Genomic DNA, 17,923 nt, shown 5'->3' with positions numbered 1-17,923 from the left:
TGCAGCATTCATACTTGCCTCCAACAAACAAAAAAAAACCAATCAGAAATATTGTATATTCACAACCTTTAGGAAATAATATCCCCTGATGGCGCAGCATGTTAAAGCGCTGAGCTGCTGAACCAAAAGGCCACAGGTTTGAATTGGGGGAGCGGAGAGAGCCCCCACTGTTAGCCCCAGCTTCTGCCAACCCAGAAGTTCGAAAACATGCAAATGTGAGTGCATCAATAGGTACTGCTCTGGCGGGAAGGTAACGCCGCTCCATGTAGTCATCCCACATGACCTTGGAGGAGTCTACGGACAACGCCGGCTCTTTGGCTTAGAAATGGAGATGAGCACCAACCTCCAGAGTCAGACACGACTGGACTTAATGTCTGGGGAAAACCTTGACCCTTGACCTTAACTACCACCAATTCCTCAATACTTTATTTCCCATACCACCAGACTTCGCCACAGCAACGCGTGGCCGGGCACAGCTAGTTCTCCTATAGAAAGCTTACATGAAATGAACATTGACATATTTCTACACCTGGAAAAGACTTATTTATTATCCTGTTGTTTTAAATATGCTGTTATTTTATTGTTTGTAGTATTTCACTTCAGGTTATAATACTGGATTATTTCTAAATTGTGGACTATTCATTGGTGGGGTGTTGTGTGGGTTCCAGGCTACATTCTTCATATTGGTGTTTCCGTTTTGTGATATTGTTTGCATTCTTGCTGGGGTTTTTTGTGATATTAATATTATTGTGTTCGTGTCTCTTCAAGTTGCTATTGATTTATGGCAACCTCATGAATTCTGTTACTCTGCTGTTCTAATCTTTAGGGGAAATCCTGGTAGTGTTGTATGGATTCTGTACTTTCTCTCCCTACTTAAAATAGATATAGAGACTGAACCAGTCTTATGAAGATGCATACTAAGCCCTATTTTGATATCTCAATAATCAGATATTAGTTTAGCAAACTTGTAACTACTTGTAGTTGTATGTTAACAGGAATTAACATTTCACCACTGAGTAAACAATTTTATTAACTCCAAGAAAAACATTTCCACAAGCTATACACTAGCATCACATTTTTTCTGCATAATTCATTCATTAAAACAAAACTAAAACACTTAAGCTGATGTATATTTTTCCCTGTTAGGTCATTGGATTATTGTTTGAAGGTGAAAATGGGGGAAATAGAAGGCACTTACAGAGTACTGCAGACTCCAGGTTCTCGTTTGGGAGTTCAGAAAAACTCTGGAGTGAGTACTTTGGAACCAGGACAAAACCTCTCCTCTGCCATAGCATCAGCACCAGCTAAAGCACATGAGAGGTCTCTGCAGATCAAAATAAAGCTTTTGGATAACACTGTGGAGGTCCTTGATATTGAGGTAAGTTTGAAATATATTTTTGCTTGGTTTTAATTGTTGTTTAATATTTGTTCTGAAGTATTTTTCTGTTAACTTAGATTGATATTTGTTCTGAAGTATTTTTCTGTTAACTTAGATTTTTGTATAACTTTATCAGGTTAAAAAGCTCTACTTTTAGATATGCTTGTTTTAGATCAATATTTAGCCATCTGATTTCCATGAAATCTAAACTGTGTATGGTTGGCCATGACTCACCATATTCTGAGACCTGAAAACCAGGAACTGTTTTTGGATTTTAAAAGATTTTCAAATGTAGCTATATAGGAAGTAATCTGGAAACGTTTACTCTACCCTATTATTTCCTGTGGTTTCACAAAAAGAAAAATCAGCTGCGTACTAGAGGAAAGGTACATACAAACAGATGTTAGCAACAGCAAGCTTTGCTGTATGGGAAGAAAAGAAGATGTAAGGATAATTTTATCAATTAAATCTTGAAACTTCTAGAATCAGTTGTGTTAGAATATTACTATTTGACAATATCTGCCTTCTACATGTATTACCTTTTGGACTGCAATTGGCAAACGTCTAGTGTTTCTAATACAGTAGAGTCTCACTTATCCAAGCCTCGCTTATCCAAGGTTCTGGATTATCCAAGCCATTTTTGTAGTCAATGTTTTCAATATATCGTGATATTTTGGTGCTAAATTCATAAATACAGCAATTACAACAACATTACTGCGTATTGAGCTACTTTTTCTGTCAAATTTGTTGTATAACATGATGTTTTGGTGCTTAATTTGTAAAATCATAACCTAATTTGATGTTTAATAGGCTTTTCCTTAATCCCTCCTTATTATCCAAGATATTCACTTATCCAAGCTTCTGCCGGCCCGTTTAGCTTGGATAAGTGAGACTCTGCTGTACCTCTAAAAAACAATCAGACTAAGGGAGGATTTTTTGTAACAAGAAACCCTCATTTAAAATTTTTTTGAGGCTTTAATCATTCTTTTGCAATGCATTACTTGTATTTCAGAGTCTGTTCTCTACAATGTGAAAAGTATTAACAGCTTTTAAAATGCTGAATGTGGGAGGATGGGCTCTTTCAAATCCTATTAGATACCATACTTCTGGAATCTAAATGCCGTTGAGCATAGTTAGCCAGTGCCTTGTTGTCTAAGAAAAAAATTCAGAAAAAAATCACTGCCAGATGTTTGTCGTGACTCTCTGACTGAATATTCTAAATATGGCCAGTACACTTTCTTAAGCCTATTTTTATCTGCCCACAGACAAGAGTTAGTAATTCATGGCTATGGATATTGCAGGCTCTTCTAAAAAGTAATTTAAGCTTTCCATTCTCCCTGTTATTTGGTCCACAATATTGTTAAACCTGTTATTTTTCTTAATGACCTAACATTCCTTTAAAACAGTTTTTGAGGACAAGCATTTTACCGCCCATGAACTATAGTACTAGTCACCACAATTAGAATTTGGGCTTCAGATAGTTCTTACCTTAAGAAATAAATTCTGTTTCTTTGACAAAGAAATTATCTTGTTTGTGGTAATACTATTGCCTTAGAAATAACTTTTTAGTTTAACAATACTAGAATTGTAACAGACTCTTAAAATTACAATCAATGACTAGATTTGCAAGTAGGTTGGCAAATAATTTTGTGTGGGATACATAGTTCAATTTTATCTTCCTGCCAATGGTACTTTAAGTGAAAAAGTAATAGCACCATAATCTTCCAGTTAGTTTCAATCGCAAGTGTTTTCTATTCAGCATGCATTGCTCTTCTATTGTCTAACACATTGTTGTTTGTGCTGTTTGTGCTGTTTTTCCCCTTCAGTTTACTTATGTAGAATTTAGAAAGCTATCTTATGCCAAGTTAAACTATTGATCTCTCTAACTTGATATTATTGGCAGCCTTGCAGGCTTCAGATTATGGAGTATTTCCTTTATTTATGTGGATATTGAACTAAAACATGTACTCCACCATTTACTACAGCCCTTTCCTCTGTTGTGTGTCATCGCTGTCCTGCAGTACTCTAGTCCATAGAAGTCAGAGTCATGCTATCCTGCTTCATTTTAGTAATGCTTGTAGAAACACTTTAGACAAATACAGTGTTCCCTCACTTATCACTGGGGTTAGGTTCCAGGGACACCCACAATAAGTGAAAATCTGCGAAGTAGGGACACTATATTTATTTTAATATTTACACATTATTTTAGTAGTTATAGACTATTTTAAGTTTATCAATCAATTGTGTGTTGATAAATCACCTCCTTCTCCTTCCGTTGCCACTTGGGCTCCTTTTCTCTCCCTTTGGTTTCTCCATCCTCCCTTCCTTAGGCTGTAAATTGTAATTTTTTATGATTTATAATAGTCTTTTAGAAGTTATTGAAAAACCGCGAAACAGCGAAGCCGCAAAAAGTGAACCACGAAGTATTGAGGGAACATTGTACCAGTTTTCTGTATGGAGAGGTCTAGTAACAAAGTTTCTTCTTTGAGTTCTCTGTGAATGCACACTTGTGGAGAGGTTGTACGCATTTGCAGAGTACTAACAAAGTCACAGGCTGTATTTCCATTCTAATGTTCTGGAAACATTGATAAGCTATAATACACGTATTAAAAGTACCTATTTTACCTTTTTTAACCTTTAGCTTTCCTACCTTTTCATGTTTCTTGAATGTAATGGACATGTCTGCTGTTTATTGGGCTAGTATGGTGTGTATGTTTGGGGGGGGGGGACTTTTTAGGTTTCTTCTAATGCAGTGGTTCTCAACCTGGGGTCTCCAGATGTTTTTCGCCTACAACTCCCAGAAATACCAGCCAGTTTACCAGCTGTTAGGATTTCTGGGAGTTGAAGGCCAAAAACATATGGGGACCCCAGGTTGAGAACCACTGTTCTAGTGCTACAAACTTAGGGTTCCTTTTTTCTCAGAATGCAGTCATCTCGTTTACCTCCTGTTATTGGGAGACAGCAGCATGGGTGATGATGCCCCCCCCCCCCAAATCACTGTGAATGTAAAATCTGCAAACATGAAAGGCCAACGGTGCTGTCCACAAGGCTATAAGCTTGAGTTGACTGTTTCTCAATGAAAATGGGAAACTAAGGGGGGGGGGGGAGAGAATGGACTTGCTTACTCCATCCCTTAGGACTAGGGTCAGGATAGGGGCATGGATGACTGGAATTCTAACCAGGAACACTCTGGTTCAGTCATGGCTAGGAAATCTCTGGCATTCCAGATGTTCGGGTTTCAACTCCATTAAGCTCCAAACAATGTGACCAATGGTAAGAGATCCTTATTAAAAACACCCAGATGGTCATAAGGATACATATATTTATGTTCACAAATGATGTAGACATATGTATGACAGAGATTGATTCTTGAAGTTACAGATGCTTTACCACATATTACATTGTAATCTTACCCATTTGTGGTGCCTCAATTCACTCAGTGAGTTTCCTTGGTGAGGGCCAGGAATTCAAACTGTGGACTGTCAGAGGCCAAGTCCAACACTAAAACCACTACTCTATAGAGCAGGCATGGGCAAATTTATGCCCTCCAGGTGTTTTGTACTTCAACTCACAGAAATCCCAGCCAGCTTATCGGCAGTTAGGAATTGTGGGAATTGAAATCCAAAATATCTGGAGGTCTGAGGTTTGCCCATGCCTGCTGTAGAGGCTTTTTTACCCTTGTACTCTTTCCAAATATAAATTATTTCCAAGAAGAAACTTACCTACATAAAGTTACATATTTATTTATTTATTCTGCTAGTTACTAGGGTACAAGTTGATCCATATTTTCACAGAACCTTGACCTTCCTTCTGTATTTCCATCCTGAATGAAAACACTGGCAACTAAATCGTATTGCCAATTCCAAAACTTTTCAGTACAAATCCTCTGTTCATTTTAAGCTTGAATGTACTTTTTTAGCAATCAACTTACCAGTATGTTTTGAATGCATTTCAGGATCATGCATGAATCAAATAAATAAATTACTTATGGAAACATTGAAGGATCCCATTTTCCATGCTTTTAAATTTTTTGAATATTGTTTTGGAAACCCATGAAAAGTGAAAGATTTTGCTTGCAAAGATCCTGTAGTTGGTGCAATCCCTGGTGTCATCGGTCTTAGGGATTAAAACAGGCATGGGCAAACCCAGGCCCGCGGGCCGGATGCAGCCCTTTGGCCTCTTCTGCCCTGCCCCCATCTGCCTTGACCCCCCTTTCATCCTGTGGACATGGCGACCTGCTGCATCCTCAGCCTGAGAGGAGGGCTGAGGCAGGGACATGCAACAGGCAGCTGAGAGCTCTCTGGAGAACTCTCTGGCAGAGAAAGTGCCTGCAGCGTGGCATCCTCCTTCCTTCTTCTCTGCCTTCCTTCTTCCCTGCCTTCCTTCTTCTCTCCCTTCCTTCTTCTCTCCCTGACTCCACCTCCACCTCCTCCTCCTTGGGAGCCGTCAAGAGAAAGGAGAAGAAAAAGAAGGGGACTGATGCTGGTCCTCTTTCCCAGCAGCCCCGTGGCCAGCCAGCAAAGGAGCTGCAGCACTGTTGTCCTTTGTTTGAGCCCTCTTCTTCGGGTGGAGAAGCTGCCGCTGCCCTCTTCACCCACTTCTTGTCTCCCTCCTTCCCCCCTGCAGTGTCGATGGTTCCCCGCCACAGGAGCTCAGTCTCAACTTCACTCAGCCTGGAGAAGGGGGGGGGAGGAGCAAGATACAGGTGAGGAGGGTGGTGGCAGCAGCTGCTTCTCCACCTGCAGGAGAGGACTCATGCTATTCTGGAGGGCAACACCACTGCAGCTTCATTTCTGGCTGGGTGCAGGGGCTGGTGTCGCTCCCCTTCTTCTTTCCTTTCCTCCTTCCCTCTCCTGCCACCTCCTGAGGAGGTGGAGGAGGGGGAGAGTCAGGGAGGGAGAGAGTGAGTGCATGCACGTGCTGCAAGCCAGCCACTTTCTCTGCCGTAAAGAGAGGGGGGAAGAGAGGGAGAGACAGTGTGTGCACACCACAATCCAGGCTGGGGACACTGGGTATATGTGTCCCCAGGCTGAGAGGAGGGCCTGGGTATTCAAAACTATCCCCTGCACCAAGTACCCTTGCCCCCCCCCTCTGGCCCACCTGCCCCAGCCTGGTCTGCCATGTGGCCCACACCACAAAAAGTTTGCCCATGCCTGGATTAGAATATACTTTGAGCATTTCTAGTTTGAAGCAGTTCTTTTGGTAGACCTAGTGCTGTGAATGTGGCTTCCACTTCCCTTTCTATAACTGTGGGTTCATTTTCAGCTGTTACAACTTAATACGGTAAGAAAAGGGATGGAAGAATAGCTATATATTTAAGTAAAGAGATAAGCAGCTAAATAATGCTATCAAGATCTTTTAAGTTTGGAGTGAATGTTGTTCAGTTTGAGTTTTTATTTCTGAACATCAATATATATTCATCTAGTCTTAAAGCAGTAATCATTTACAGCTGTGGAGATATTTGGGTCACTGATAAAGAATGCAAAGTGTCCTTGGAATGCATGAAGGTGTATTTAGAAAAAAGCTTTATATGTTGGGTGAGCTAGATATACATGAAAGTGTGCTCATCATGTCTTTAGAAAAGTACATGAGTATGTGTGTCCTTTTCCTGTGTTTGTAACATATGTAGCATTTTATGTTTGTACAAATTTATTTTTTTAATATCCCACTTTTCTAAAACTCTGGGATTCAGTGTTGCTCTCAAGACAGGTTTTTTTTTTAAAAAGAGTAAGTTTTTTAAAAGCACTAAATTAAATTAATTAAAACATTTTAAAACATAGCAATGGAAATAAAATGTTATCCTTTTTCCAATAAAAGACCCAACTGCATCCATCAACAGCCAAAAGCCTATCTAAACAAAAAAAATAATAATTGTCAGCTAGAGAACAGAGAGGGCCAGCCTGGCCTGTGGGAAAAAATACCACAATCTTGGAGTAGCCACTGAGCAGGCTCCTCTCATTTATCTTTACCAGGCAGCAATGGTACTGAGGAAGAGCCCTCCTCCAAGTATCTTAAAACTTGGGTAGGGTCATATAAGAAAATATTGTTTATTGGATAGCTTGCATACAAGAGGTTATTTTAATTCCACTGATTCCTTCCTCTTAGGCTAACAGTTGAGTTTATGTTAATCCCCATGGGATTTTGAAGATACTACATTTTGTGACATTCAATATCCAAAAAATATATCGTATATGGAGAGTTTATAGATATTTGTGGAGTGTGAGAAAGTAAGAAGGCTTTTTGTATAAGATGCCCAGATCTTTGGGGGGGGGGGGGGGTTGTGCTCCGAGGTTAAGATAAGTAATGGATAAGTTGAGAAGGCAGAAAAAAAGAAAGAAAAGGCATTAAAGGAAATTTAAGGTGATGTAGGTTGTTATGAGATGTACAAATAGAAAGAACTCTGTCTTACAGCAAGGGAAAAGTGGACTAGTTAGAGCTTTAGAAGATATGCATTTGTGGCTCGTGAACCCATTTAAATTTACTCATCTACCACACTGACTAGTAATCAGCTATGAAGGACTGAAAATTTATTTTTATTGGCTGTAAGGTGGAAACTGCTTTTGGTTTTGTCATTAGAGTTTAACCTTAACGATATTAATCAATTTATCATTTAGTTCATGAGATGAATGTTTTTGTGAATATATTTCAAATCTTGCTTTTTATGAGGATATATTCAGGTCAAAATGAAATATGCAAGTAGCCAAAAAGAAAACCTGTTCTAGGAAACCTGCATTCCAGTGATTTTCAGCAACTTGAAATTTGAAAGCATATCTTGGTCATCTGCTTACTCCTTACTTTAGTAAATTTGGAGTAGAATCTATGGAATGTTAGGGGCAGGACTATAATAATGCTGTAACTAACTGTACAATGATGGCACAGTATAAAAATATTTGGCAGTAGTTTGAGAAATGAGCCAAAATGGGAAATTCCTGTTGAAATGTGACCTTTAAAGAAACTTAGGCCTTTCTACATTTTTATCAAGACTATAATAATGTACTGGAATATATGACTTCTTCCTTTGTGTAGCTGGTATGCAAATAAATGCAACATTAAACTGAAAATACAAAATTCATTTTCTGATTTGTAAAAGAACATTAAACCTTTACATGGGATTATTATATCTTAGCAAGAAAATTAGAAACTAAGAATTCAAGAAATAGCTTGAGCTAAATCCAGTTGCTAATGTGAATAATTTTCTTATTGCTCTGGAAAGCGCTAAAACATCCTTTGAGTTCCTATGTGCTTTTAGGTTATCTGTCAAATTATGGCAACCTCATGAATTTCGTAGGGCTTTCTTGGGCAAAGAATACTCAAAGGTGGTTTAAACAGTTTCTTCTTCTGAAATATAGCTTGAATATTCACAATACTGGTGGATATTCAATTTCCCTCTTCATAAATATATCAATCTTAGGATGGCATTTTATCTTTAAAAATATCCCTGCTACTTTGAAAAAATACTACATTTAATGTGATGTATATGTACATGTATTAGTTTTGGCATGTATATCATAGTACATAGTTCCACAGGCATTTCAGTTATTTCTCATAACTTAGATTTGTGAAATCTATTTTAAAACAGACATTCTAAAATAAGAAATGTTTTCTACATAATGTTTCTGACAAGGGCATAGCACTATGAAAAAAACCCCTTATATTTATATTTCAAGGCAATATTTTTCACTCCATATTTGAATATAATTTAAATAGTGCACATGTAAAAAAAACCAGTGTTGACAGCTGCCCAAGTGATAGCAACTTCTCTTACTTGGAAAGGGGCAAAGTTTTACCTTTTAGGACAGATATTTCTTGCTGACTATGAAACTACTGATCAGCCTGTAAACATGAGAATTAAGAACTTCAAACTTGTTTGAGATTGTGGAAAGGATGATGCAACAGTACTCACATTTGGGCTGGGTAAATCAAATATTACAAGTTCATATATTCGTCTTTCAATGTTTTTTTCTGGGAATTGAAAATTTGAGGGCTGTAATTGTAATATGAATTCTGCTTACTTAGCCTTGTCAAGTCCACATTCAATTCCTCAATTTACTTCACTGGATTAATAATTTTACAGAATTTCAGTGATTAACAAGGTCAAATGTCTGGCTCATAGAAGCCCTGCTCATAGTGAAAAATGATATAAAGTTGGCCCCCACATTCGCAAATGTTAGGGGTGAAGAATCCCCACAAATGTGGAAAGACATCAAATATCTCTAGGAGCAGAGCAAGACATCTTTGGATAGCCAGAAGGTTGGAGGTGCTGCTGTTGCTGTACTCTCCATGAAGCTGTGGAAAGCAGAGAAGTGACAATTTCAGTTGCCAACCCCCCGCCCCCTCAAGTCTGGGAACCAGTAGATATCAGTGGGAGATGAAATAGCCATTACTCCATACTCTGAAGCCATGGCAGAGCCACGAATGACAAATCCACACATGGAGAGGTTTGACTGTAATCAAAGTGCAATCATTAAGGGTATTCTTTTTTGAAATTATACACACACAAGGGAAACCTACATACATTAACTCCATATATTATTACGTAGGATATGACAAACAACATTACACACTAAACATACAATTACTGTATAAACTACAGGGAAGGCTAATATGAATCTTCTCCCTTTATCAGATATTATAGCTGATAAATACTTGAAGTTCCATTATTATTTGTATTACACTTCTAATAACTCCACATCTCTATATATAAAACCCAAAGTTGCAATATACTCCCATTTTGCCTTCATAAAATTAATAAACATGTCCCAGACCTTAATGGAATAATGGAAGAGACAAGCTTCTTCTTCTTCTTCTTCTTTGTTTTTTGTTTTTTTGTTATGAAGACTCCAAACCAACCTCCACTTGGAGACTTTGTTGTTGGCTTTCCTTTTCTGTCAAAACTGTAGTTGTACAACATGAATCTAGAGCTTGTGGACACAATCCAATCCAGAGAAGTTCTTACCCAGGCTCTCACTTTTCTTCCAATACTAGAGAATATCAGCCTTTTGTATCAATAGTAAAAAGTCCCTTTTTAAAATATTCTGCGACTAATTAGATATGACCTTTGGTTACTCTTCTATAATTACAAATAACCTTCTTCCAGTGATACGGCAGTGAGGAAAGATATAATTTAGGAAAGGTTTCTACCTCCAGGCACCATCCAGTTCCCTAGGGCAGTGGTTCTCACCCTTTCTTTCACCACGAATCCCCTTTTAAATACTTTTTGTGGCAATGTACTCCCATGACTTAACTCGAGATTTAAGGCAGTAGACTGCCTCAAATCATTATTTCCTTTTTATCATGAAGGTTCTTCAGAATTAGAGAATTAGAGAGAATGGAGTATCAGTTAATTTGTTAATGCATACACTCCTGTTATAATACAATATTTTGATTATAATGATTCCATATGAAACTATTATTATTATTATTATTATTATTATTATTATTTATACCCACTTTTTCTTTATAAAAAGTACCGTATATACTCGAAGATAAGCCGAGTTTTTCAGCCCTTATTTATGAGCTAACAAAGCCTCCCCCGGCTTATATTCGGGTCAAGGTCAAGCCAGCAGCGGAGCCTGGAGGCCACAGTATGTTTTCTTTTCCAAAACCTCCCTTCTTCGCTTCTCCTCCCAGGCTGGTTATCTTTTTTTTTTTGAGAGAGAGAGAAAGACAGAGACAAGAAGCGAATGTTTTCAAAAGCGAAAGGAGAATGTGAGAGAAACCCTTGCAAGACAGATTGCATGGGTAGAAGGGGAAGGAAAAAAGATATTCTTGAATTTTCACGATTCATTATTATTATTGTTATTATTACTACTACTATTACTACTACTATTATTGCAAGAACATTTGAGTCCAAAGGGAGGGAAGGAGGGAAAAGAGAGCAACAAAAGGTGTGTATTTCTTTTTATTCCTAAGGAAACAAAAATGAGGTTTTTTTGGGAGGGGAAGAGAAGTTTTTAAAAGACTTTTCTGGCTACTTTTAGAGTTTAAAAAAAGGAGAAAAAAAGAGATGGGAAAGGGCAGGAGAAAAGAGGACAAAGTTGTTTTTAGGGGGACTTTGCTTGCATTTCTTCCTTGGGCAAATGCATGCCCCAAAGCTTCTAAATATTTATATAGATGTTCCCCCTACAAATACATTAATATATGAATTTTCCCCTCATATGTTTACAGGTCTTTGCAAATCCTATGTAAATATAGATAGAGATTTCCATGTACCTGTATATCTGTTCCTATATGTATACATTAATTTTATATATGAATTTTATATCAATTTTACCCTCACATGTTTGCAAGTGCAGAGGGAAAATGCGCGCATGCACACATACACAAACACAGATGTCTAGATAGATATAAACATTGATAAATAGGGCTTGCAAATACTGCAGGAAGAAAATGCACATAGAGGATTTGCAAAGGTTTCAGGGGGAAATACACATGTGAAATTAGTATATATAATGATAGATCTATATCTAGCTCTGCATTATTTATGTAGGCATTATATGTTTGCCTGTTACTATGTTGGAAGCTGGCCTGAGTTTCCAGGGGGAGATAGATAGGGCAGGGTACAAATGAAGCTGTTGTTGATGATGATTATTATTAATATAAAGTTATTGTTGCTTTTCCACTTATAGAGTTAGTTTATTGTTTTTCTTTGAAATACAGTAAATATTCAAAACATTTAACCCACTGATGTCTCAATTAATGTAATTTTATTGGTATCTAATTTTATTTTTGAAATTTACCAGTAGCTACTGCATTTCCCACTCTCAGCTTATACTCGAGTCAATAAGTTTTCCCAGTTTTTTTGTGGTAAAATTAGGTGCCTCGGCTTATATTCGGGTCGGCTTATACTCGAGTATATACGGTAACTCAAAGCGACTTACAGTAAAACAAATGCAATACACATTGTAAGATCATAACAATACCCCTTTACCCCTTTGTAATATTATAAGATCATAACAATACATTGCAATTTTATCAATAAAGTTGGTATTTTGCCAGTGATCAATCATAGTGTTCTTTAAAAGAAAAAAAAAGGAAAGAAATACCATAGATCAGTGGTTCCCAACCTTTGGTCCTTCAAGTGTTTTGGACTTCAAATCCCACAATTCCTAACAATTGGTAAGCTGGCTGGAATTTCTGGGAGTTGAAGTCCAAGCACCTGGAGGAACAAAGGTTGGGAACCACTGCTATAGAAAAACTGAGTTATCCGGTATGACAAAGCCATCACACTGACATGAAACCTGAAGATGTCTCTTCAGAGAGAAAGAATTTAAAATAATAGTATCAATACTAATAGTAGTTAATAATTTAATAATAATAATAGTAATAATAATAATGATAGCAGAACAATAATAACATTAATAGACAGTAATAATGCCTCAGTAATACCAATAGCCATAACAATAATAATGACAGTACTACTACCTCTACTGGTACTACTACTACTACTAATAGTAGTAATAACAATAGTTGTATTAATAGAAATAATAATAACAGCAATACAGTGTTCCCTCACTTATCGCGGGGGTTACGTTGCAGGACCACCCGCGAAAAGTGAAAATCCGCAAAGTAGGGTCGCTATATTTGTTTTGTTTACAATCTCACTGGCAAGTAACATCTCTGTCCCCTACTCGTCTCTCAAGCATGCACATACCTTGTGAGGCGAAAACAAAGCTGCTTCAGCCTCCTTTTCTCTCGGCTTCTCCTTCCGCCCTTCCTTCCTTAGACTTCTCCTTAGGAAGGAAGTAGAAAGAGGGATTTATAATGTTATTTTATAATTTATACTATTAATTGTTTATTTAAAAACCACGAAACAGCGAGGACATGAAAAGCGAACCACGAAGTAGTGAGGGAACACTGTAATAACTTTTCTCTCAAATTGCAATTTTGAGATACTCATCTTACCATTCAGTAGTTTGGTGAGGCACTAGCACTCTGCCAAGTTAAAGCTACAAGTCCCATGATTCTGTAGCATTGAACTATTGCCATTAAAGTGGTGTAAAATTGCATTAATTTTACAGTATAGATTCACCCACTGACTTGGATAATGGAGCTTTCCATGTTGTTGCATCCCCTATCTGCTTGCCATCTACATATTAGTGAAAGCTCTCAAGATAGAATCTCTTTTAGGTTCCATTATGTGGTTAACTGATCACACCTGATCACTTAAAATGGTGTCACATAGCATTAATTCTACCGTATAGATATACTCTTAAATATCAAACTGTTTAGCGACTGAAGAAGTGAAATTATATCCATGAAAGTGCATGCTAAAATAAAATCAGATTTTGCCTTATAACTACTCTTTTGGATATGGTTTACTCACTGTATTCACCCAGTGGATTTCCAGATCAAAGCCTCCTTGGTGACAAATAAGGCCAGGCTGTGGCGCAGGCTGGTTAGTAGTTAGCTGCAATAAATCACTATGACCAAGAGGTCATGAGTTCGAGGCCAGGCCACCTTGGAGTGACCACCCAACAATTAAAATAAAAAATAGCCCTGCTGGTTGTTGACCTAAGTAACCCGAAAGACAGTTGCATCTGTCAAGTCGGAAAAATTGAGGTACCGCTTATGCAGGGAGGCTAATTTAACTGATTTATACCACCGGATGAGGAAGTACTCCATCAAAAAAGGACTCATTGTAACAGTGGATGATGAAGCAGCATCCCCTCCTGTGGCCGGAATCGAGCATACCCTCACAAAGCCAGAAGCTGGGAAGTTAAATAGCCTCTGTGTCTGTCTGTCTGTTGTTTGTCTAATGGCATTGAATGTTTGCCATATATATGTACATTGTGATCCGCCCTGAGTCCCCTTTGGGGTGAGAGCTGACTTCCAAAAAATGAAGGAAATACTGAGTGGCATTCCATGGACGTCAATATTAAAAGACAAGAGAGTTAAGAATAGATGGGAGTTTTTAAAAAGTGAAATACTTTTAAGTTGCCCAGAGTAGGGCAACTAAAATGATCAAGGGTCTGGAGAACAAGCCCTATGAGGAGCGGCTTAAATAACTGGGCGTGTTTAGCCTGCAGAAGAGAAGGCTGAGAGGAGACATGATGGCCATGTACAAATACGTGAAGGGAAGTCATGGGGAGGAGGGAGCAAGCTTGTTTTCTGCTGCCCTGCACACTAGGACGCGGAACAATGGCTTCAAACTACAGGAAAGGAGATTCCACCTGAACATCAGGAAGAACTTCCTAACTGTGAGAGCTGTTCGGCAGTGGAACTCTCTCCCCCAGACTGTGGTGGAGGCTCCTTCTTTGGAGGCTTTTAAGCAGAGGCTGGATGGCCATCTGTCAGGGGTGCTTTGAATGCGATTTCCTGCTTCTTGGCAGGGGGTTGGACTGGATGGCCCATGAGGTCTCTTCCAACTCTACGATTCTATGATTCTAACTCAAGGCGCAAATGCGAACAGTGCCAACAAAGAAAAAAAGAAAGACATGTGTGAAGAAGCCAGAATGGATGTCCAAAGAACTTCTAATCGGGCTAAGACTCAAAAGAGACATGCACAAGAAGTGGAAAAGGGGAGAAATCACCTAAGAAGAATTCAAACAAATAGCCAACTCCTGTAGGGAAAAGGTTTGCAAGGCATTTTGCAAGCGCAAAATGAGCTCAGGCTTGCCAGGGACATTAAAAACAACAAAAAATGCTTTTTTGCTTACTTTGGTAGAAAAAGAAAGAACAAGGAGGCAATAGTCCTCTGCGAAGAGAAGATGGGGTGATGGTGACAAGGGCTGATCTACTTAATGCCTTCTTTGCCTCGGTCTTCTCACAAAAAGAAAGCCATTTTCAACCTCGAATGGACAAAGGATTTGGGGAAATCCAACCCCAAATCGGGAAACAAGTTGTCCAGGAACACCTGGCCTCTCTAAACGAATTAAAGTCCCCAGGGCCAGATCAACTACATCTAAGAGTATTGAAGGAACCAGCTGAGGTTATTTTCGGAACCACTAGCAATTATCTTCGAAAATTCTTGGAGAACAGGAGAAGTCTCAGCAGATTGGAGGAGGGCAAATGTGGTCCCTATCATCAAGAAGGGAAAAAAGAAAGACCCAAACAATTACTGTCCGGTCAGCCTCACGTTGATACCAGGCAAGATTATGGAAAATATCATTAAGGAAGTGGTCTGCGAATATTTAGAAACAAATGCGGTCATTGCTAATAGCCAACACAGATTTACCAAAAACAAGTCATGCCAGACTAATCTGATCTCTTTTTTCGCTAGAGTTACGAATTGGCTTGATACAGGGAACACTGTGGATGTAGCGTATCAGGATTTCAGTAAGGCCTTTGACAAAGTTCCCCATGACCTTCTGGCAAACAAACTAGTAAAATGTGGACTAGACAAAACTACGGTTAGGTGGATCTGTAATTGGCTAAACGAACGAACCCAAAGGGTACTCACCAATGTGTTGTCTTCATCTTGGAAAGAAGTGACGAGTGGAGTGCCGCAGGGTTCCTTCCTGGGCCTGGTTCTGTTCAACATCTTTATTAACGACTTAGATTAAGGGTTAGACGGCACGATCATCAAGTCTGCAGATGACACCAAACTGGGAGGGATAGCTAACACTCTAGAAGACAGGAGCAGAATTCAAAATGATCTTGACAGACTAGAGATATGGACTGTATCTAACAAAATGAAGTTCAACAGGGAAAAATGCAAGATACTTCACTTCGGCAGAAAAAATGGAATGCAAAGATACAGAATGGGGGACGCCTGGCTCGACAGCAGTACATATGAAAAAGATCTTGGAGTCCTCATGGACAACAAGATAAACATGAGCCAACAATGTGATGCACCTGCTAAAAAAGCCAACGGGACTCTGGCCTGCATAAATAGGGGTATAGCATCTAAATCCAGGGAAGTCATGCTACCCCTCTATTCTGCCTTGGTCAGACCACACCTGGAATACTGTGTCCAATTTTGGGCACCGCAATTGAAGGGAGATGTTGACAAGCTGGAAAGCGTTCAGAGGAGGGCAACTAAAATGATCAAGTGTCTGGAGAACAAGCCCTATGAGGAGCGGCTTAAAGAACTGGGCATGTTTAGCCTGCAGAAGAGAAGGCTGAGAGGAGACATGATAGCCATGTACAAATACGTGATGGGAAGTCATAGGGAGGAGGGAGCAAGCTTGTTTTCTGCTGCCCTGCAGACTAGAACGCGGAACAATGGCTTCAAACTACAGGAAAGGAGATTCCACCTGAACATCAGGAAGAACTTCCTAACTGTGAGAGCTGTTCGGCAGTGGAACTCTCTCCCCCGGACAGTGGTGGAGGCTCCTTCTTTGGAGGCTTTTAAGCAGAGGCTGGATGGCCATCTGTCGGGGGTGCTTTGAATGCGATTTCTTGCTTCTTAGCAGGGGGTTGGACTGGATGGCCCATGAGGTCTCTTCCAACTCCATTATTCTATGATTCTATGAATATAAACACTGTAAGTAAGTAAGTAAATAAATAAATAATTACAAGAATCTCAGGGCACATCTACGCTGTAGAGTTAATGCAGTTTAACATCACTTTAACTGCCATGGCTCAATGCGATGGGTTCGTGGGATTTGGAGTTTGGTGAGACAACTGCATTCTTTGGAAGAGAAGGATAACGAACTTGTAAAATGACAACTCCCATGATACCATAGCATTGAGCCAGGGTAATTCAAGTGGAATCAAACTACATTAATTTTAAAGTGTTGATATGTGATTCCCAAACACTAGTCTTCCAGCTGTTTTGGACTTCAAATCTCAGAAGCCTCTGCTGCCTTGGCCAATGATCAGGGATCCTGGGAATCGAAGTCCAAAAGCATTTAGAAGATTATGTTTCTCCCTGTCTTTTAGTTACTCTGTTCTTCCTCCTTCCTGGATAGCCAGTCGCAGAGCAATCGATTGCGGGCGGCTGGTTTTGGGTATCCTCTATCAATGCGCTCTGGGATTGGCAAGTGTTGTCTGTCAGTTGCCAAACGACCTCAAGATGGTGGCAGATTTTAACTGCAAATAAATTGTAACATTTCTTCAATACTTTGTGGACCCCCTGTCATGACATTGTGGACCACAGGTTGAAAATCACTGCCTTAAGAAGTTACTATGAACATGGTAAAGACCTTAGTCTGGAGTAGTTAGTAATCTATACCATAGAAACTTCCTGAAATACGCCCTAAACAGGTGCACACCAACTGCACACTTGGTGAAATACAAGTAGGAGAAGACAATTGACCTTTGGAAATACGTGGAACACAACAAATCCAAATGATGTCAATGATTATATTGTTAGATATATCTCACTGACATAGTGCTAACTGGCATGAACTTTTTGGATTTTTTCCTTTATTTCATGATGAAACTTTAATGCTAGCATCAGTCATTGCTTTTCAGGAGTTAATATATTTCCTTTCTGAGTCCTGACAAACTGTACCCTACATTTTTACTTATTTTTGTTTTCCCAGTCAAAAAGTTATGGCCAAAAACTGCTGACAGAAGTATTTAATCGTCTGAATTTGGTTGAGTCTGACTACTTTGGAATTGAGTTCCAGAATATGCAGTCATATTGGGTATGTAACA

General features: G+C 39.0%; 1 protein-coding gene across 5 annotated transcripts in view; it reads left to right on the top strand.

The window, feature by feature from the left end:
* Positions 1-17,923, top strand: part of farp2 (FERM, ARH/RhoGEF and pleckstrin domain protein 2) — a 90,318-nt gene that overhangs the window by 8,846 nt on the left and 63,549 nt on the right. For all 5 annotated transcript variants that reach the window (XR_010004702.1, XM_016992114.2, XM_008106336.2 and 2 more), the window contains exons 2-3: positions 1,147-1,378; positions 17,809-17,913. Coding sequence is in view for 4 of the 5 variants with exons in the window: in XM_016992114.2 (XP_016847603.2) it covers positions 1,147-1,378; positions 17,809-17,913 (337 nt within the window). In the remaining variant the exon portion in view is untranslated. The remainder of the gene's footprint in view (positions 1-1,146; positions 1,379-17,808; positions 17,914-17,923) is intronic.

This window comes from Anolis carolinensis, chromosome 3, assembly GCF_035594765.1.
Source record: "Anolis carolinensis isolate JA03-04 chromosome 3, rAnoCar3.1.pri, whole genome shotgun sequence".
Lineage (NCBI taxonomy): Eukaryota > Metazoa > Chordata > Lepidosauria > Squamata > Dactyloidae > Anolis > Anolis carolinensis.
Note: the sequence above shows the minus strand (reverse complement) of the source record. Positions and strands in the feature narration are given on the sequence as shown.